Below are 22,055 nucleotides of genomic sequence, written 5' to 3' on the forward strand. Positions count from 1 at the left end.
GAGAGCAAGCAGGGGAGAGGCAGAGAGAAGGAGACAGAATCCCAAGCAGGCTCTGCACCCTCAGCACAGAGCCCCATGAGGGGCTTAAACTCACAAACCATGACATCATGACCTGAGCCAAAGTCAAGAGTCAGATGCTCAACTGACTGAGCCACTCAGGTGCCCCACTTTCTGTCTTGATACATATTTTTACCTAACAATATTTTCATTCTTTTACTTCAAACCTGTGACCTTATAATTGGGGCTTGTGTCTTATAAACAGAATACAGCAGGATATTTTAAAACCAATTTGAGAATCTGTCTCAATAGGTAAATTAATCCACTTACATTTTTTGTAATTACTCTTTCATTTGTATGTATTCTTACCATCTTATTTTGTGTTTTCTATTAATTTTTCTTTTTTGCTTTTTTCAGGGTGGGGTCCTCTTTTTTCTCCATTCATTTAGTCTATATATTTTTCTTTATTCACCTGTTTCCTCTAATCAATCAATACCTTCATCCTCCTTTTGAACAATGGAATTCTTTAACATCAGTTTTTTCCTTTCCATCTTTCATGTCATATTGCCTTGTATATTTTAGTTTCACTTTGTTTTTTGAGGCCACACAAGTAGTTGTTATTGTTTTTTATATTTTGTGCTTGTTTGAATTTAGCAACATTTACCAATTTATATGCTCACCTCTTTCCTTCTAGATTTAGTTTTGTTTTTACTGAAGTATATTTTTATATTTATTCAATGGATCTCTGAGTAATTTTTTCAGACTTTGTCTGAAAATGTCTTTATTTTGCCCTTTTAAATAATAGGTTAGTTGACAGTTACCGTTTCTCAGTACTTTGAAGAAGTACAGTTTTTGCTAATGACAAGTCTTCTATCTGTCTAACTTAGTTCTTTTGTAGAGACAAAAGAACTTGGTTGCTTTTAGAATTTTTTTTTCTTTGTTTAGATGGTCTACAGTTTTAGCACTTTGTGTAAGTTCATTTCTTTTGTTTGCTTTTCTTGGTTTTATTTTTTTTTTAATTTTTTTTTAACGTTTATTTTTGAGACAGAAAGAGACAGAGCATGAATGGGGGAGGGTCAGAGAGAGAGAGGGAGACACAGAATCTGAAACAGGCTCCAGGTTCCGAGCTGTCAGCACAGAGCCCAACGCGGGGCTTGAACTCACTAACAGCGAGATCATGACCTGAGCCGAAGTTGGACGCTTAACCGACTGAGCCACCCAGGCGCCCCTGCTTTTCTTTGTTTTAAAGAAAAACAGTAAAATTCATTTTTTAGGTGGACAGCTCTATTAATTCTGGCAAATGTATACTGTGACATAACCACCATGACAAGATGTAGAATTTTTCCATCATTGCCAAAAGCTCCCTCATGCCACTTTATAGTCACTCTTTCTCCCCCAACACCCAGTCCGTGGCAAACACTGATCTATCCTTATACTTTTGCCTTTGCCAGAAACTCATATAAATTGAATCATATAATACATAGCCTTTTGACTTAATATAATGTATTTGAGATTCACCCATGTTGTTGAATATAGCAGTAGTTTATTCTTTTTTATTTCTGAGTTGAATTCCATTGTATGAACAGTATGAAAACAATCTGTTTCCAGTTTGGGGCATTTCCCATTTGGGGTGAATATTGATAAAGCCAATATAAACATTTGTGTACAGCTTTTGAATAGATGTATATCTTCATTTCCTTTGAATAAGTACATATGAATGAATGGCTGGGTCATTTGATAAATGTATGTTTAGCTTTATAAGAAATAAGTAAACTTTTCCAAAGAAGCTATACAGTTTTGTATTCTCATTAGCAGTACGTGAGAGTTCCAGTTGCTCCACGTCCTCACCAACATTTGGTATTGTCACTTTTTTTAAAACAGTCTAATAAGTGTGTAATTATATCCCATTGTGATTTTTATTTGCATTTCCCCAATTACTAATGAAGTGAGCATATTTTCACATTCTTATTTGCCATTTGTATATCTTCTTAGGTTAAGTATGTGTTCGAATCTTTTACCCATTTTTAAAATTGGTCTGTTTGATTTCCTGTTATTGAGTGATGAGATTTCTTTGTATTTCTCAATACCAGTCTTTTATCAGCTACATTGTTTGCATATATTTTCTTCCTATCTGTGACTTGTTTTCAGTTTCCCAATACCGTCTTCTGAAGAGCAGATCTCCTAGATTGTGAAAAATTCCAAAATATCTATTTTTACCTTTATGATTTATAAAAATCTCGGGGAAAAAAAACTTTCTCCAAACCAAGGTTGTGAATATTTTCTCTTATGTTTTCTTCTGAACATTTTTTACTGTAGATTTTACATTTAGGTATGTACCTCATTTCAGTTTACTTTTTGTAAATGATGCAGGGTATGGTTTGAGGTGTGTGCATTCTTTTACATAAGGATGTCCAGTTGTTCCAGCATAATTTGTTGAAAAATATGATCATCTCAATGCATTAACAAAAATTAGCCAAATTCATTACCCATTCCTGTTAAAAACTCTCCATGAACTTGGAGTAGGAGGAAACTTCCTCCACCCCACAGGCAGCTATGAAAACTTACACTTGATACCATACTTAACTATAAAAGACTGAATGCTTTCCCTGTTAAGATGTGGAACAAAGAGAGAATGTTCACTCTCACTATTTTTGTTCTGCATTGTACTGGAGATCCTACATTGTGGAATAAGGCAATACAAAGAAATAAAAGGAATCTACGTTGGAAATGAAGAAGTAAAATTGTGTTTATTTGCAGAAAGCACAATCATGTCAGTAGAAAGTTCCAAGGTATATTATGCAAAGCTACTGAATTAATAAAAATGTTTCACAAGGTTATAAGGCACAAGGTCAATAACAAAACCAGTTGTATTTCTAAGGACTAACAATGGCATTTGGAAATTGAAATTTAAAAATAATACAATAGCATACAAAATGTGAAATACTTAGGGATACATTTAACAAAACATATACAAGACCTATCTTCTGAAAGCCATAAGACATTGCTGAAGAAACTGAAGATGATCTAAATAAGTGGGGAGAATGTTCGAGGAACAATAAGACTCAACATTAAGATGGCATATCACCCCACACTAATGTATTGATTCATTGCTCAGTCAAAATTGCAGTAGGCTTTTTAAAAAAATAGAAATTGACAAGTCGCTTCTAAAATATATATGGGAGGGACGCCAGGGTGGCTCAGTCAGTTAAACATCCGACTTTGGCTCAGGTCATGATCTCACAGCTCGTGAGTTCAAGCCCTGTATGGGGCTCTGTGCTGACAACTCAGAGCCTGGAGCCTGCTTCGGATTCTGTGTCTCCCTCTCTCTCTGCCCCTCCCCCACTCACACTCTGCCTCTCTCTCTCTCTCTTTCTCTCAAAATTAAAATTATTTAACTTAATATTTAAAATTATTTAAATATTTAATTATTTAAACATTAAAAAAATTTAACTATATATGGGAACAAAAGTACATAGTATAGCTAAAACATTTTTGAAAAAAGAAGTAAGTTTGAGGACATATTCTACCTCCTTTTAATACTTACTACAGAGCTATGATAATTAATACAATGTTGTATTGGTGTAAGAATAGACATAAATCAATGGGACAAAAGAGAGAACATAGAAATAGACTGATTTAATTTTTTTTTTTAACGTTTATTTATTTTTGAGACAGAGAGAGACACAGCATGAACGGGGGAGGGGCAGAGAGAGAGGGAGACACAGAATCGGAAGCAGGCTCCAGACTCTGAGCCATCAGCCCAGAGCCCGACGCGGGGCTTGAACTCGCGGACCACGAGATCGTGACCTGAGCTGAAGTCGGACGCTTAACCGACTGAGCCACCCAGGCGCCCCATAGACTGATTTAATTTTTGAGAAAGATGCCATGATAATTCAATGGCAAAGATACTTTTCCTAACAAATGGTGCTGGAACAACTGGATATCCATACGCCTCTCCTCTCCAAAAGAATATCAACCCTTCACACCACACACAAAAACTTGAAATAGACAAAAAATGCAAGTAGACAAGCTAAAACTCTCAAAGATCCAGAAGAAAATATAGGGGAAAATCTTGTGATATTGAGTTTGGCAAAGATTTTATTTTTAACTTCCTCTTCCAATGTAAGGTAGAAAAATTGGCTTGGTAAATATTCTTCTAACCCTATAATGAATATAAGAACCTTTGCTTTTACAGGAAGGAAAGAAATTGAGTAAGGGATGCTGCCCAAAGGGAGGAAGACTGAAGTGGAGTTCCGCCCAGGGCCAGGGGAAGCCTGAGAACAGGAAGTACTTATGCAATGAAAAGGAGGCTCTGAAATTTCTAGACATGGGAGAAGGAACTTTGCCTACTTACGGTCTAAAGCTGGGCCTGCCCTAAGAGTTGACACATATTCTTTCAAGGACTTTAAAGGTTTTTTTTGTTTGCTCCCCTTCGCCCCCCACCACCCCCACCCTGCCGCAATACTCAGTATCCTACATAGTCTTTCTTTTCCTACATTAAAACGTCTCATAGTGGGATTTGAAGGTTAGGCTTACCAGGACTCTTACACCAAATCTTAAGAGGTATTCTGGGACAAATTCATGCTAGAGAAGACCCAGATCACCTTGTCCAACCTATAGATTCCTAAATTATTTGATCCAGTCCTAGGCTGACCTCTGTTTATTTGATCCCTGTCAAAATCATTTAAGGCACATTACACATGAAAACAGAAGAACCCAAAATTGGTGGGAGGGAGCTAACATGTATTGAGGAGAGCACAAACCATGATTAGAAGTTTGGAATTTTCAGCCCTGCCTCCATTCTCCTAAGAAGAAAGAAGGGCTGAAAATGGAACTAATGATTGATCATGCTGGGTCTGGGCTGAGATTTTGTTCCATTTAATCTTCACAACAACCCTTAAATCATCTTGCAGTAAAGGAAATATCCACTTAGAGGATGAATATCTTGCCCAAGCTCACACAGGAAAGGGAAGAATGAAATTCAACCCTGAATTGATTAACTTCAGGCTACTCATTTCCATTACTCCATGTTGTCATCCTGGTAGACTAAGTTAAAGCCACTAATCCCAGTCTTTGATGAAATAACAGGAGGAGAAGGAGGAGGAGGAGGAGGAGGAGGACGCCGACGCCGACGACAAGAAGGAAGGGAAGAGCCAGGGCTGTTGCAGATGGGAAGCAGGGATAGCCCATACTAAATGAAGTTCTTTGCTAAGGAAAAAGACCCATCTAGATTCACAGTTCCTACAGACTAGGGTATGGGGGAGAGGAAAGGGGTAAATTAAAAGAGCAGGTTTGCAAGGCAATGGCCTAATTAGTAGGACATATTGACTGGTATTGTTATGAATGTGCTTTCAGATATGCTTCTAAAAATTCAAACAAAGGCGGAAGTAGATTTGAAAAACATGGATATTTTTATAGCAAAAGTAAGGAATGGCCAGCAATGTGAAGATTCTATATCACACACAAACATAGAATCTCTGCTTCACAGACCTTCTGAAACACTGTCAACTTCAGACCTACTTAAACATTCTAAACCTTCCACAGGATTTGGAGCTCAGTTTCTACTCACTACCAAATTATTTGGAAACCATTAAGGGAACTATGGGGGCCTCTCAGGCATCTTTGAATTTCTGAAGCCTGACTGGACTTGCAGAATGACTATAAATTATTGCAGATATAAGACCAGTGTTTCTTGCCACACTTTGTAGAGGTGAAAGCTTTCCTTTGGTTTGTAACTATAGCAACAAGTTCTATAGCTCATTGTTTTGCACAGCTCAGTCTTACCACCTCATGGACTGCCTAGTAATCACTGCTCTACAAGAACTAAGTTGTCTTTAATTGACTTACCTTATATTGGCCTGCTGTTTGCTAAAGGGGTTTTAGCTTAAACCTTTACAGGGACAGAAGTCAAATTGCATTAGCCAGTCTGATCCTTGATCCTGTTTTACATTACTGGAGGCCAGGAGGAAAGGGCTTTACCAAGGCCATGGCAAGAGGCCTATATGGTATAATAGAAAAGGGTAAGGGATTTGGAGCCAGCGGACATGAGTTTGAATAAATACTGCCATTTATGGCTGTGTGATCTTGGGCATATCACTTATATTCTGTGACCTTCAGTTTCCTCTTCTATAAAATGGAGATAATAATAGTTACGAACATGGTTGTCATAAGAATAAAGTGAAATAATATGAAGGAAAGCTTTGCTTAAACTGTCAAGGGCTATATAAATGCTGTTATTAGTAAGTGCACAGGTGAGTGACCACCCAGCAGCAGTGCCCGCATGTTGGTGAGGGCAACCAGGAGCATATGATAGAGACAAGAATCATGTCTGTTTCTATGACAGTCTCCACATGGATGGTGCTTCCCATCCTGACTCACTCAGAAATGAGTACTATGGAGCTCATCTTGACTGTGTGGGTTTCTGAGAAAAAGAAGAGAAAATGTAAGAAGTTTTAAAAAGAGGGTGAATAACTTTCCTTGGGTCTGTGTTTGGTGTTGGAAGGTTCAAAGGAAGGCAAAAGGACTAAGTGAAATGAGTTGGGAGAAGGCCTAGCGCTCTCAGCTTCCTTAACCTATAACAGAGTCTTTGGTTCTCTATGCTCATGGGCAGTGAACAGGTTCCTCACTGGTTACACATGCATATAATTTAAGATTTAACTATCTAATACTGTGAACATGTACTTTAAAGCCTCAATAGGGGCTCCTGAGTGGCTCAGTCAGTTGAGCGTCCCACTTTGGCTCAGGTCATGATTTCGCTGTTGTGAGTTTGAGCCCCGCATTGGGCTCTGTGCTGACAGTTCAGAGCCTGGAGCCTGCTTCAGATTCTGTGTCTCCCTCTCTCTCCACCCCTCCCCCTGCTCACATTCTTTTTCTTTCTCTCTCTCTCTCAAAAATAAATAAACATTAAAAAATCTTAAAGCCTCAATATGCTCTTGGAGCTTCCTCTCAAGAGTTTTCTTTTATGTGTATGTATGTTTTTAACCTACTTTGTTGCTTTGACACTTCAGTTATGAGGTAGATTTTATCTGTACATACTGATCTGCAGTGGTTTTATTTTTTTCTGTGCCAGATTGGGGTTTTTTGCAAAGTTTTTTTTTTCTTTTCCTTTTTTTCAGGAACAGAAAGAAGTTGTGGTTTGATTTGTTGGGCCTTTGAATGACAAAGCTTTTCTACCCCTCTTTTTAAAAACATGATCTGAAATCTGTCTATCTTTAAAAAAATGTTTCAAGTCACATCTTGTCTTTCTCTAATAATGTGCATTGTATAATTGTACATGAATAAAAGAGCTAGACGTGAATATGTGCAATAATTTTATCTGTTGCATTTAGGACTCCCAAGCTGGTGGTGTCCTGTGGTGATGTTGTTGTTGGATTAAATGGATCTGAGTGAACTGGAGGACACATATGGGACCGGCTGCCCTATGTTCTGAGCCTGTCATATGTGGACCAGTGGCCTCTCACAAAGGGCCTTCAGTGTTGACTTTTAGCCTTATCCCTAAAAGGGAATATGCATACAATCACAGAGAAACACTGATACAGCTTTAAATATACCACAATTTTTGTAACCCCATTTTACCATGTCTATGTTTTTAAATAAGTATAGTAAACTGAAACAAGCAAACAAAATAGGCATCCCAGACATCTCCCTTCCTCCAACAGGTATGGCTCTAAGTCACTGCAGAAACTGTCCTGTAACTCACCTCTAGCAATGCCCTGCTGGGGAAAGGAGCATGTGATCCTGTTTCCAGGGTGGACAGAAGAACTAAATTATGAAAAAGAATGCTCAGGTTCAGTGTAGGACCATATCGTTTTGGACTTTGCATTATATCCTGCTGTTCTAAAATGAGCAAATCTTGTGCTGGTTCAGTGGTAAATAATATCAAACGCCAGTGTGGTTTCCTGCTGTATCTTTCTAGAAGTAAGCATTGCCCTTTTACCTTCAAAAACACACATCTTTGGTGTATCTTACCCCATTCCCTTGTGCATGTAATGTTTTTTGGCATGTGCTGCTTGTAACTGTCAAGAAAACTTTCCTTAAGAGTTCAAAATCAAAACACAAAATGATGATCACTTCTTTAGCTTTAGAGAAGAGGAAGCAGTGCTGTGTCTTACAAAACAAGGCATATCCTGCAATATTCATTACTTAATTACTCTTTGTGAAGCTTCCTATTTTGGCTTTATCTTTTAACCCTGAGACAAAGTGTGAATTATACAGGAGCTCAGGGTTCACTAGTCTTTTGCTTTTCTGTGTCGAAGATCAGTACCTGTCTTCTCCCTTCTAGAAAGACCCACAAAACCACGTCCTCTCCTCCTCTTCAGACTCCTACGGCATAGCATGGTATTGCCTCGGCTTGGGTTCTCAGCATCTAACCTTCCAATCAGGCTTCCTCCCTGCACCATTTTGCCATTTTTCAGGAAATGGCGCCTGCTGGAAATGTGCAGCACATGGTTACCTTGCTTCTGCAGTGCATGCTTGCATAGCACCTGTTTCAGTTATATTTATTTTTACATTTATCTCTGTGATTCTCTGATTGTTTTCTATCTTGCTCACCAGTTGCTGAGTGCCCCTGAGGCTAGACACCTGGTCTGGTTAAAGCTCACCAATGAATCTATCCCCTGCCCATAGCAAAGGGAGCTAACTCATAGCCACTAAATTGTCTCCTTGCCTTCAAATTCACACCCTTTTTAAAACATTCCTCTTATTGTAGGGGCGCCTGGGTGGCTCAGTCAGTTAAGCTTCCGACTTCGGCTCAGGTCATGATCTCACCATTTGTGAGTTTGAGCCGCACCTCGGGCTCTGTGCTGACAGCTTGCAGCCTGAAGCCTGCTTCAGACTCTGTGTCTCCCTCTCTCTCTCCCCCTCTCCCACTTGCACTCTGTCTCCCTCTCTCTCAAAAATAAATAAACATTAAAAAATTTAAAAAAAAACATTCCTCTTATTGTCACCAACATCTTTACAAACTCAGATAACTCCTCGATGCAGAAAAAAAATGTAATGGTTTTCCAACAACTATAGATTAAAATCTAAATTTCAGGCTTCAAGTTGCCTTTAAAGCCATATCTACCTTCCTACCAACATTGCTTTTTCTTTAGGCTTATTTTACCTTCCCTTATATGATACAGAGCTAGCTACTCCCTTCTCTCTGTATTGTAAATTACTTGCCTTTTTGTAAATTCTTGATCTTCATAAAACAACTCAGTAAATATTTGCTTAATTGACTTATGTATTAGGGAGATTATACGTCTCTAGAATTACTATACTGGATAGCTACGTTCCTCATACACCAGGAATTTAAGATGTTTTATAAATGTTCTCTTGGTTATATCTTGTAGACTAAGAATGTATTTTATTCTATTGTTTTATTTATGGCTGTCAATCATATTGCCAACAGCATGGTAATATTAATGTAATGGGCTTTGCAATCCTACATTAATGAATCCTTGAATATTTGTTTTCTCCGTTAAACTTTGCTATCTACTCAAGCGCTTTCCAACCTGTTATTTAATTAGATTAATTAGTGTTTTAGGTTTAAATTCACATGAGACTTTTGTATTTGTCTCTGTTGTGTTTTCTTACTTCCCTACTCACTCTCCCTTTTCTTTTCTAAAGGTCAAAGTTTGTCTGATAATGTGTATCAGAACTCTGTTATAGTGTCTTTTAGTTGCTTCCCTCTGTTTAATGTTTTACCTGCTTTAAAATATTTGGAATGTTTTCAAGATAATAGAGACTGAAAACTTCAGGAGACTGAGAAATCTGTACAAATTCAGCATAGTGCCCTTCTTTTGTTGCCTAGGTAAGCTTTACCATATTTAAAGTGCAGTGGCTTTCAGAAGATTGCCTGAAATTAAGTTCAAATATATAATGTTTATTTTTGACAGAGAGAAAAAGAGTGCACGAGCTGGGGAGGGGCAGAAAGAGAGGGAGATAAAGGGTCTGAAGTGGGCTCTGTGCTGAAAGTGGAGAACCCAAGTTGGGGCTTGACCTCATGAACCATGAGATCATGACCTGAGCTGAAGTAGACACTTAATTGACTGAGCCACCCAGGCACCCCTGAAATTGTTTTTTTTTTTTTTTAACTTTTTTAATGTTCATTTTTGAGAGATAGAGACAGAGTGCAAAGGTGGGAGGGGCAGAGAGACAGAGACAGAGACACAGAATCTGAAGCAGGCCCCAGGCTCTGAGCTGTCAGCACAGAGCCCACTGCGGGGCTGGAACTCAGAATGGCGAGATCATGACCTATAATGAAGTCAGACACTTAACTTAACACTTAACATAACACTTAATGCTTAACTGACTGAACCACCCAGGCAACCCTGAAATTAAGTTTTTAAAGTCAATGCCATCTTGATTATGAAAGTTCCAAGAGCTTTTAAATATATATTTTAAACAAATATATGTACTACACTGTGCAAAAAAAACTATGATAGCAGAAAACTGGAAACATCCCCTGTTTTTATAATGTGGGAATGATTTGAATAGCTATGGCACATCTTTGCAAAGTGTGCTGGGCAGCTCTGCAGTGGCCTGAGGGCTGTCTCTGCATGTTGTTATGGAGTTCTTTGGCTATATTATTAAGTCTAAGGGTCTAGGTTTTGCTTCAAAATAATATGGAGAGTGGAGGGGTAAGTGGAAGGGTTTGGATAAAACAAAAATTGCTCAGGATTTGATATGTATTGAAGCTGATTGATGGGCACTTGAGGATTCATTATACTGTTTTTGGTTTGAAATATTGTTACTTTCATTTTTGTTTGAAATAAAGCTAAAATTCACAGGTATGGTCTAATGCTCTGAAGGAGATACTTTTCTGGGATAGTCATTAACATTTTTCACCCGTGAAATGATTGAACGTACATATTTTTGCTTATAAACATAAACACATCTAGATTATATAATCAAACCTTTTCAGCTCCTTGAAGATTTAAACAATAAACTATAATTAACTGCCGAAATCAAAGCATTGTGATGCCTCAATAACAACAGGTTCTTTTAAAACACTGCTTTAGGGGCGCCTGGGTGGCTCAGTCGGTTAAGCAGCCGACTTCGGCTCAGGTCATGATCTCGCGGTCCGTGAGTTCAAGCCCCGCGTCAGGCTCTGTGCTTACAGCTCAGAGCCTGGAGCCTGTTTCAGATTCTGTGTCTCCCTCTCTCTGACCCTCCCCTGTTCATGCTTTGTCTCTCTCTGTCTCAAAAATAAATAAACGTTAAAAAAATTAAAAAAAAAAAAACAAAAAAAAAAAAAACACTGCTTTATGGCACTGAAAAAAAGTATGTATGTATTAAAGGGCCCTGAACTTGGTTTAATGCTCTAGTGTCACCACCTTAATATCCTTAATTTTATTCTTGAGCTTCTGTTTTGTAAGTGAAGCCTGATGGGACAGTTGAGCACACAAGTAACAGCAGAGATAGTCAAGGTGGTGGGGAATCGGCCCAAGCTGTGGCCATAGCAGGCAGTTCAGGTATTGAGCAATTAGCCTGTTGCGCAGGTGCACAGGTGTGTGCCTCAGGCAGTGTGGACCACCACAGTGTGTTGGCATTTATTTCCCCAAAACTAATTTGAATTAACTTTTTGTTATATTTTAAGAGTGGAAGTTACAGGTATTTACCCAATCAATGAATAGTGATTGAGTGCCAACTCAAATAAAATTAAGTCTCTGCTCTCATGGAACTTACATTCTATTCATATCATTTTTCTCCAAGTAGTGCAACAATAGCCTGCTTTTAAAAATTGGAATTATTGGGACGCCTGGGTGTCTCAGTTGGTTAAGTGTCCGACTTCGGCTCAGGTCACGATCTCACAGTTGGTGGGTTCGAGCCCCGCGTCGGGCTCTGTACTGACAGCTCAGAGACTGGAGCCTGTTTTGGATTCTGGGTCTCCCTCTCTCTCTGCCCCTCCCCTGTTCACACTCTGTCTCTCTCTCAAAAATAAATAAACATTAAAAAAAATTAGAATTATTGATCTGAGATGCACCTGGGTAGCCAGAGCCTGGAGCCTGTTTCGGATCCTATGTCTCCCTCTCTCTATGCCCCTCCCCTACTCACACTCCGTCTTTCTCTCTCTCTCAAAATAAATAAACACTTTTTTAATTAAAAAAAAAGAATTCTTGATTTGAATGTAGCAATGAAGTGTATCTTTACAACAAAATAGTCTTTATAATAATTTATCCATAGCCAACTTTCCTGACCTATAATTTCATTGGAGGCTAGCTTACTCCAGTTGACTTTTGCTTGCTTTTATTATTTTCCACCCATTTTACTTTATAAGCGATGACATCCTGAAATAGCTGAAAATGGAATGATTTATTTTAGAATTGTGAAAAATGGAAGACAGTACTACAGACACAGAACCAGAAGAGGAAGAGGAAAAAGATGAAAAGGATCAAAAGGACCCCGTTTATGCCATAGCACCCACAATTAACATCCAAGATGAACGGTTTGTTGATTTATCTACAACTCCAGCTTTCATTTGTCTGCACGAGGTATGTTTCTCTTTACGTATTACTATACTAAGACCTGAATCATTATCTACTTAAAATTCAGGTGAAGCTAATATTATTATCAAAATGGTTTATTACATGTAACCTGTAGGCAATATGTATCATTTGAAGCACTTGAAAATAAAATAATCCCCACCCTCTCTTCCAAAGTCTTATCCTACAATCCTGGATGAACACAGTGGTGTAGGTTCTGACATTTTTATAGCATAATAAATATTTGCATATATGTGCTCAGTTAAGTACATTCCATAGGTTTGTAAATGAAATAAAAGGGGAAATTCCTTTCATTATTGAATACACTCCATTTACTTCCATAAAATGAAGATAAAAGATCTTGACATCCAATGATAGAAAAATACGCATTTACCTAACTGTAGCTAGAGCAGTAGGGCATTAAAATCCACTCTTTCCTATTAGCAGAGAAACAAAAAGGGAAATAGGATTTTTGTCTGATTTTCTAATAAAAAAAAAAAAACCAAGATGAACATTTAGGAAATGCCTATATACAAGGAGAGGGTTTTTTTTTTAAATAGTAACTGACTATATATGCAACTGTTACCTTGTCATGCTTGAGAACTCTACTTTAGAAAGTATTTTACAGAACATCTGAATTCTGGACATTAACATTACGTGGATATAACTGAATAAAACATCTAAGTAAGTTGATAGTCGTAATAGAAATAAGCTTAGAAAGTCTTAGAACAAAATCAGAATTTATTCAAAACCAAGAAGCAAAACCAAATCCCACCCAAATATTTTGTAGGTGTAAATATTTCAAACAATAGCTGCCACCACTGTTGAGATTTTATTTTATATATACAAATGTCCTATCAGGAACACACAATGTCAACTTGTCCCATTATTGGTGGTATTAATTTGATCACTTGGTTAAGGTGGTGACTTCCATCAGTTTTCTCCTCAGTAAAGGTGTTGTTTTTCTGTTTGAAATTAGTAAGTACCTATGGGGAGATACTCTGAGTCTATTTAAGTATCCTACTCCTCCTAAAATCTTCACCTACTAGTTATATATTTCTTGATGATACTTGCCCAAATCAGTTATTATTATGATAGTTGCCAAATGATGATTGTCTACTTCCGTTATTCCTTCTACATTTATTAGTTGGCTTCCAACTGTAAGGAAGAACCTTCTCTTCTTTCTATCTACCTTTTCCCCATCTATCTCTATCTCTCTATCCATCTATCTATCTTTCTAGACCTATGAGTTCTTTTTCTTTTCAGTGGGTTATAATCCATTACTATCATTATTCATTTTGACATTTCAATTGTCCTGGATTTGGCCAGTATACACCTCTTCAGGAAGGCTCACTTGTCCTATTGATATGCCCCTATGATTCTTTGTGTAGTTCTTTACTTTCTGTTATAAGAATATGGTCCAGGCTCATCTTGCATTTTCTTTGCTCTAACCCTGGAATCAGCCATTTCTCAAAGATCCCTGGTTCCTTTTAGTGGAGAAAGATATATTTGCAAACTAAGATCTCAATGCTGGGTATGTCCATTGCTACTGGTCTGTCACTGCTTCTAAGTCCTCTCAGCAGACAGAGCTAGGCAATGGATGCATGAATATATTTATCTACAAACGTATCTATTTCTATATCTATATTTACATATTTAAAACCATGAATCCACATCTCTAGTCTCAATATTTTTAAGTGACCAGGGTTCTCTGTTTCTGTTAAAATCCATCATATGTCCAACTTTTTGCAATAGAATTTGTACTTTTATACCACTACCCTTAATAATTCTATCAAATAAAACATAAGGCTAAACTAGAGTTTATTTCTACCAAAAGTTATGCTAATAATAAAAATTATGATCAAGTTTTTTAAGGCACAGATAAATAATCATGAAAGATTTCTTTTGTACAGTCAAAGGAGAACTCAGGACAACCTCTCCTGCATGTTAGTCTGCAATATAACAATTAAATATCTCAATCTCTCAGCATACATGTATGCATAAATTATAGTTCTTAAACATTGGATATGACCAGCCCCTGATAAAGTGAATACCTTACATTATAATGTCAAAGAACTGTCTTACCTACCCTTTTGAGTAGTGAAAAATTATATCAGTAATTAAATCAGTAATTTCATTGCATGACAACTGTTCCTCAAGCCAGCACAACCTTGCAGAATGGTTATTGGTTTCAAACAACTTTATTTCCATAAGAAGCACCACTAAAACTGTTCCTCTTGGCATCTATAGCTTTATTTGCTTATCATTTCAACACTCCTCTAAGATTTATGAGTCTCAACAAAATTTTTAACCTACTTTATATAAGCTTCCTTCCTTCGGTTATCTAAACAGAAGCCTTCTCTGCAGAATAGCAAGAGTTCAGATTGCAACTGAAAGAAAGCAGGAAGAAATTCACTTCCAAAGGTCCAGATGCTTGGCATCACATTGAAAGAACCAGAAGCTGCTTACAGTATTTATTGTTATTAATGCTAGTCACACAACTGGCCCACACTACTGAAATACACAGGGGTCATCATCTTGGTTAACATTGCCTGCAGAATACATTCAGGATGGTTTTCATGGCACTGAGTGATGTGGGCCCAAACTACTTGTGCAATCTAATAACTCACTTAGACTCTCATGATCTTCTGTTTATGCTGCACTCCTTCATAGGGACTCTCCCACATTCAGATGCCTAGGAAACGGGCACATATACACAAAGCATGATGTAAGGTTACGGCTGTCCAGAAATATGTCTAGTCACATTATCTCTTGAAAGATTGTGCCATTCAAACAAAAAGAAATCAAATCAAATACTTGCATAGGCTGTACTTTGCAACCCCTGTGTCTGTTCCTACCTTTTAGGACCTTCTAGCTTAATGCCCATGTCCTTGGAGAAACTTTGCCAGCATCTTCTACAAACTCTCAACTATTACAGCATTTGTAGGCTACACCTGTCATGTGTTACTAGGTCTTTAACATATTTATTGAGTATCTTCTCATCATATAATATTTTGCATGGAGAATTTAGAATTCTCCACTGACATTGTGATTATATTAATCAATAAGACCTAACAGGGCAGGAACTACACTGTGTAAATTCAGATTTTGGGATGAAGATTCCAAGTGGCGCTTGGGAATTAAGCCACATGATTTCTGTCAGTAGACTGTGCGGGTTAATGCTAGACATCTGCTTCCCAACTCTGCCATCGCTGCCTATGTATGAGGCCTGACACGCCACAGACTTTCCTTGTCTTATTGAAAATTTGATGCTGCTCTATTTTACTTTTATTTTAAACATTTTTGTTATCCAAAAATATTTTTGTTATCATATACCATACATACAGTGATGCTCACAAATATTCAGTGTACAGCTTGGTTGAATGTTTACATAGTCCTATAACCAATGTGTTCAGAACCAAATTCATCATTCTTCGCCCAATCCTAATTCTCCTCCTGTATTCTCTTTGTCAGTTTGAGAGTTAAATACCTCTCTCAATATCTCTTGGATTTATCTGTTCTTCATTCTTGCCATATTCCCACTCAGATCAAGATCAATGTTTCCTGCAACCGGGGGGCAGGGGGTGTCCCTTGAGCCTCTTGCCAGTCACCCTAGATGCCATAGGCATTCACAGGCATAACGCATATCAAAGGTTACTATTCTGTAGAAGCTTAATTTGGGGGGAGGGGGTTGAAATATTAAATATCAACAAAAAGCAACATATCATTGTGAAACTGGAAGGTGCAATTAGAGTTACTAGAATTGAATGGAAGGAATAATCATTGTGGGAATGAGATGATCTGGAAAAAGCTTTTTGGAGGAGTAGGACATGAGAGGGGACATTTCTGCCATATCCATAGTGTTCACTATGAACCGACTTTTCTGTCCTTAGGCTTTGCCCACACCCATATGTGCACATACTGGGAATATCTTTCCCAGATGACCCCAAGGCACCTTGAGCTAAACATGCTCAGAACTAAAGTCATTATTCTTCTCCCAAACCTAGTTTTCTTCCTGTATTCTATCAATTGGTTCTCTTAAACATCTATTAAATTTGTCTCTGTTCCATTCCTGCCATATCACCAATTAGAATGGCATTTCAATGATCATGATAAGATGTAAGGAGACACTGAATCAAGGCAGGGGCAGTGGGGAAAAGGACAGAATATATATAGGAGAGATATTAAGGAAATAGAAAATTCTGGACTTAGTGTCTAAATAGATGGGGGAAGTAGAGTGAGAAAGAAGAAAAAGTCTGAACTGATGCTTGGATTTCCGATTTAGGAAAGTGGCTGGAATGTGACATTCTAAGTGACAGAAAATTCAGAAGAAACAGGCCTGAAAGGAATGTCCAATATGTGGGTCATGAACTTCCCAGGGAAGTCCTTGGGCTGGATATCTAGACAGAACAGGTTCTCAATTGTATTCAGATTGCCTTCTGAAAAAATTGCACATTACTTTTTATGTATATTTAACGGCACCTTTTACCATGGCCATCATTTAATTCCCTAGTCACATGTTCAAAAGATACTTTCTCATTTGTTATACATTTTGTTCTCCTAAGACTCGTAACAGATTAAATAAGCCTAGGAATTTTTAATAAAAAAGTTTCAAGTAGTTACTGAAAACATTGGTGATTTTCTGATGCTACCAAAGCTTCCTTCATTTTCTAGGCTTGACCCCCTATCGGTACTAAGGAGTTTCCTGAGATAATCTGTAATGAAATTTAAAATTTTTTCACGAATGAAAATGATCCCTATTTCTTTCATACATGAATTAATCAAGTAACTGCTTACAAAGATGAAAACATAAGATCCCCACACTCAAGGAACTTAGTCAACATAGTTTTAAGTGTGTAATTTAATTCTCATAGGGATTCTATAAGGAATAGGAATTTTAAGATATTATTTTTATCTTAAAGTTCTAAAAACGTTGACACTTGCTGGGTTGCACAACCAGACAGATGCAGAACCGCAGAAGGAACGTTATCTCCTGTGTCCTACCTTAGCGCACATCTCATCTGATGACATTCTTCACTTGACATTCATACATTTAAACACTACTCTTTTAGGATTTTACAAATTGACTTTTCAAGTAAACTGTATATTAAAAGAAAAAATAAAGATAAATATTTAATGTTCTATTTAAATATTTCTCCTTAGCTTCCTTCTCCTTTTCTTAGTTATCACACTTTATTAATAGCTGTACACAGAGGATATGCATTAAAAAAAAAACTACTAAATTTCTTTTTTAAATCTTTCTACAAGTCTTGCTATTGTTGGCCTCTGTTCACTTTTCCTTTAGATATCCAGGCAGCCTTGCAAGAATAATTTTTCAAGATCTTTTTTTGGCTGTCAAGAAACTTTAAACAGACTGATAATTTATTAAATAATACAGATAGGTTCATGTTTCCCATAAAGTTTTTGGTTTTTGTTTTAGTCTGACAGTCAGGTGGAAATTTTAAAATCTTTCCAGTATGGAAAAAGACTTTGGGAGGTGCCTGGAATGCACTTAAACATTTGGGATATTGACATGGCTAATACCTATTTACAAAGATTAAAGGTTTATATGAGGATCGTAAGAATACAAGCCATATTCCACTTTGCAAAGTAGATTAACACCCTTAAATTCAATCAGCAAAATCATACACTGCAGGAGTCCAGGGACACAGAAAAGAAAGTTCCATGTTAGGGGATCCTTATACTTGGCACTTTTATTAATTTTTTTATTAAAATTTTTTAATGTGTATTTTACTTTTGAGAGAGAGAGACAGAGTGTGAGCGGGTGAGGGGCAGAGAGAGAGGGAGACACAGAATCAGAAGCAGACTCCAGACTCTAAGCTGTCAGCACAGAGACCGACGCAGGGCTCGAACCCACCAACTGCAAAATCATGACCTGAGCTGAAGTCGGACGTTTAACCAACCAAGCCACCCAGGTGCCCCATCCTTGGCACTTTTAAAAATGAAAAACATGAAGATTGATTCTGGCCAGGAATCTGAGGTATTGTTGGAAAACTCTGCCATCTGAACAGGCTGTGATCAGTAGCAAGTGAGAGTCAGAAAAGAGTTGAAAATCGGGGACAAAAAAAAATTGGTAGCTCCTCTGCCTCCTTTTGGAGATTATTTTCCTTTACTCATTCTAAAAATCTTTACTGAGCATGGAGCACAGGCTAGACTTAGGGCTGGGAACCAGAGGAAAATGCCACAGCGGCCTTGCCCCAAGCAGCTCATCTGACCCTTCATCTGTGTGGTTAATTGTCCTTAATTTCCCTTTCTCTTTTTTGATTCTTTTACAGACATAATGAGGACCTAGCTTGTGTATGTGTGCCTGCTTGTGTTTATTTTTCATTATATGTTTAATAAAATTTGAATTACCTCTGTATTTTTCTTTGATTCTTTAGCTAAACTGTTGTAGCAAAGCGATTAAATATTAGAAATAATAATCTATATTCAGATGCTTGTTTTTTTAGTTGTCACTGCAAATGGATGTTGCTTTCTATTTTTTTAATATATTTATGTATTTTTGAGAGAGAGAGAGAGAGAGCGCACAAGCAAGGGAGGGACAGGGAGAGAGGGAGACACAGAATCTGAAGCAGGCTCCAGGCTCTGAGCTGTCAGCACAGAGCCCGATGCGGGGCTCGAACTCATGAACCGTGAGGTCATGACCTGAGCCAAAGTCAGACACTTAACTGACTGAGCCACCCAGGTGCCCCAGATGTTGCTTTTTAAAATAAGGATTAGGAATAAATACTTAATGGTATAGTTTTCTCCTTTGAGAAAGTTCTTGGGAGATAAAGTAAGTTGGCTTTTGAAAGCTTGTCGCTCTCAGTAGAGAATGTGCATCTTGTGAAACAGTACCTTCAGAAACCCAAGAACTATTTGAATATACATTTGACTTTGAACAACATGGGGATCAGGGGTGCCAATCCTCCTGCACAGTTGAAAATCTACATATAGCTTGGCTCCCCCAAAATTTAACTACTAATAGCCTACTGCTGGCCTTACTAATGACATAGTTGATGAACACATATTTTGCATTATATGTATTATACACTGTATTCTTACAATAAAGTAAATTAGAGAAAAAGAGTGTTATTAAGAAAATCATAAGGAAGAGAAAATACATTATAAGCACCTTACTGTGTTTATTGAAAAACTCCATGTGTAAGTGGACCCACGCAGTTCAAACTGATATTACAGCATGTGACAGGATTTCTTTCCATTTTAAGACTCAATAATATTCCATTGTATGTATATACCACATTTTGTGTATCCATTCATCTGTCTATGGACACTTGGGTGATTTCCACCTCTTGGCTATTGTGAATAATGTTGCTATCAACAGGTGTACAAATATCTCTTCAAGATCCTTGCTTTCAATTCTTTTGAAGATATACCTACAAGTAGGATTGCCAGATCACGAATCCTGTGTTTTCTGATCTTGTTATCATTGTTAAAGTGCTCTCCATAGAGGCTGTAATAATTTATATTTCCAGAAACAATAAATGAATGTGTCTTTACTCACACCAGCACTGTGTGCTATCTAACTTTTTGATCTTTGTCACTCTGGGGCTGTCCCTAGTTATTTGGTACTTGGCATGGGGCAGGGGTAGGAGTGTGGGGGTGTAGTGATAAGGGAAAGTGTATAGTGGCCTGAATGTGAGAACCTAATAAGGAGCCAGTTGAGAGTGTGGACTCTGGATTGGCTGGTTTGCATTTGAAAGTATACCTCTGGAAGGAGGATTCCTCTCAAAGTGGGGGAGGGGGACAATAAGGGAGGCAGGAGGCCAAGGCAAGGTGACTCAGGCATATTATCAGGTTGTCTAGAACAAGGTGTATCCGGCCAGCATAGTCACATAGTACAAATGTCAAAGTGGCAACTCTACAGAAGCTAGAAGCATGGATACTACAAAGAACCATTTGTACTTCTTTTTTTGTGAATTCTATTCACATTTTCTTTCCATTTTTCTATTGTGTAGTTTTTTTTTCTTATAGATTCATAGAAACTCTTTATACATTTAGAAAACAGGCCTTTGTGTGTAATATGCATTGCAAAAGGCTTTCAGTTTGTTGGGTTTCTTTTGAGTTAGCTTAAGGTGGTTTTTCTTTATGTGGAAATGTATTTATTTGGGCGGGAATTTATTTCTTAATGTGCTTTTCTTTTACAGCTTCAAATTCCATGTCATACTTTAAGAAGACCTTTGTTACTCTGAGATGATAAATTTGTTTCCTGTGTTTTCTCCTAGCATGTTGATAGTTTGAGTCATCATATTTTAACCTTTGTTCCATTGGGCATTTATGGTGCCGTAAGGGCAAACAGAAAGGAGATGCCAGCAGCATGCTTAGAATCTAATGCCACGTCCAATACCTTCTGAGGCAAAAGTTCTTTACATATCCCCAGCCCATCCATACCCAGCGGACGCAAACAGGTGCACCAGGGTGCATCAGAGATACGAAACGAGGAGGTATAAGAATTACCTGACATCAAACCTCAGATTAAATGAATAGAGACTAGGGGCGCGTCGGTGGCTCAGTTGGTTAAGTGTCTGCCTTCGGCTCAGGTCATGATCTCATGGTTCCTGAGTTTGAGCCCTGCATCGGGCTAGTTGCTGTCAGTGCAGAGCCTATTTTGGATGCTCTGCCTCCCTCTCTCTCTCTGTCCCTTCCCTGCTGGTTCTCTCTCTCTCTCTCAAAAATAAATAAAAACATTTTTTTTTTAATTAAAAAAAAAGAGAGACTATGCCATCTGAAAAGACTATGTCTAAGAATCAACAGGCTCAAAATATCTTAAATCTTAATGGCTTGGAAAAGAAAATCTCTGATCGGTGAGGGTGGGGGAATGGTTCCATAAAAATGGGTCTTTGTTCTACGTGTGCATGTCCTAGCCATGCAACCTTGAGCAATTCAATCTGGTTCTCTGAGTCTCATTTTGCACTAATAGTATATTTCTCAGCATATTAGCCTTCAGGGGTACCTCAGTGTCTACCCTGGTGGTAGACAGTTTTTTAAGCTGCTTCTGTCACTCGTTTCTAGTGGAAACCTTACACAGAAGCACACTATGTAAAGCAGATTTGGATGTAGGGATGCAGAGGGGAAGGATGCAGAGGGGAAGGTCCCCTTCACATCTCCTGTCACCACCGGCATCACTGGGGAAACCCCATGCTCTGTACAGATAGTTTGTGAGCTGAATAAAACTGAGCTCTCTCCCACCTTAAAATCCATCTCAGCACAGCCTAAAGGAAACACAGACCTGCCTCCAGAAAGCCTTGGAAAGCACTCTGATTGTACGGAACGCTCCTTGGAGAACAGAGGAAAGAGTTCCACGGCATGTCATGCAGCAAAACCTCCTAAAATTCCTCGTCACAGCACATGCCTCTCCCACACGCCTCTAAGCCCCTCTTTAAAAACTTCCCTAGAAATTGTTTCCCTACACGCAAACTGTTTTTTTTTTTTCCCTCCCTATCTCCACCCAGCCTCTCCTTGATATCTTTGGTCATTTCATTATTTTGTAAAACAGTCTTCAGGGTTCCTTCTAATTTTCCTTCTCACCCCGTATCCCATTATCACCTCACAGACTCAGGCACAGAACTG

At 38.0% G+C, this 22,055-nt stretch overlaps 1 protein-coding gene across 2 annotated transcripts in view; it reads left to right on the forward strand.

The window, feature by feature from the left end:
* CCDC146 (coiled-coil domain containing 146) overlaps positions 1-22,055 on the forward strand; it is a 114,819-nt gene that overhangs the window by 4,208 nt on the left and 88,556 nt on the right. Inside the window, exons 1-2 of one of the 2 annotated variants that reach the window (XM_060632286.3) lie at positions 9,725-9,790; positions 12,304-12,473. In XM_060632286.3, the coding sequence (XP_060488269.2) occupies positions 12,315-12,473 (159 nt within the window). In that variant the 5' untranslated portion in view covers positions 9,725-9,790; positions 12,304-12,314. Of the gene's footprint in view, positions 1-9,724; positions 9,791-12,303; positions 12,474-22,055 lie in introns of those variants that run through there. The other variant, XM_060632285.3, reaches the window with a different exon arrangement.

This window comes from Panthera onca, chromosome A2 (genome assembly GCF_046562875.1).
Source record: "Panthera onca isolate mPanOnc1 chromosome A2, mPanOnc1 haplotype 2, whole genome shotgun sequence".
Classification (NCBI taxonomy): Eukaryota; Metazoa; Chordata; class Mammalia; order Carnivora; family Felidae; genus Panthera; species Panthera onca.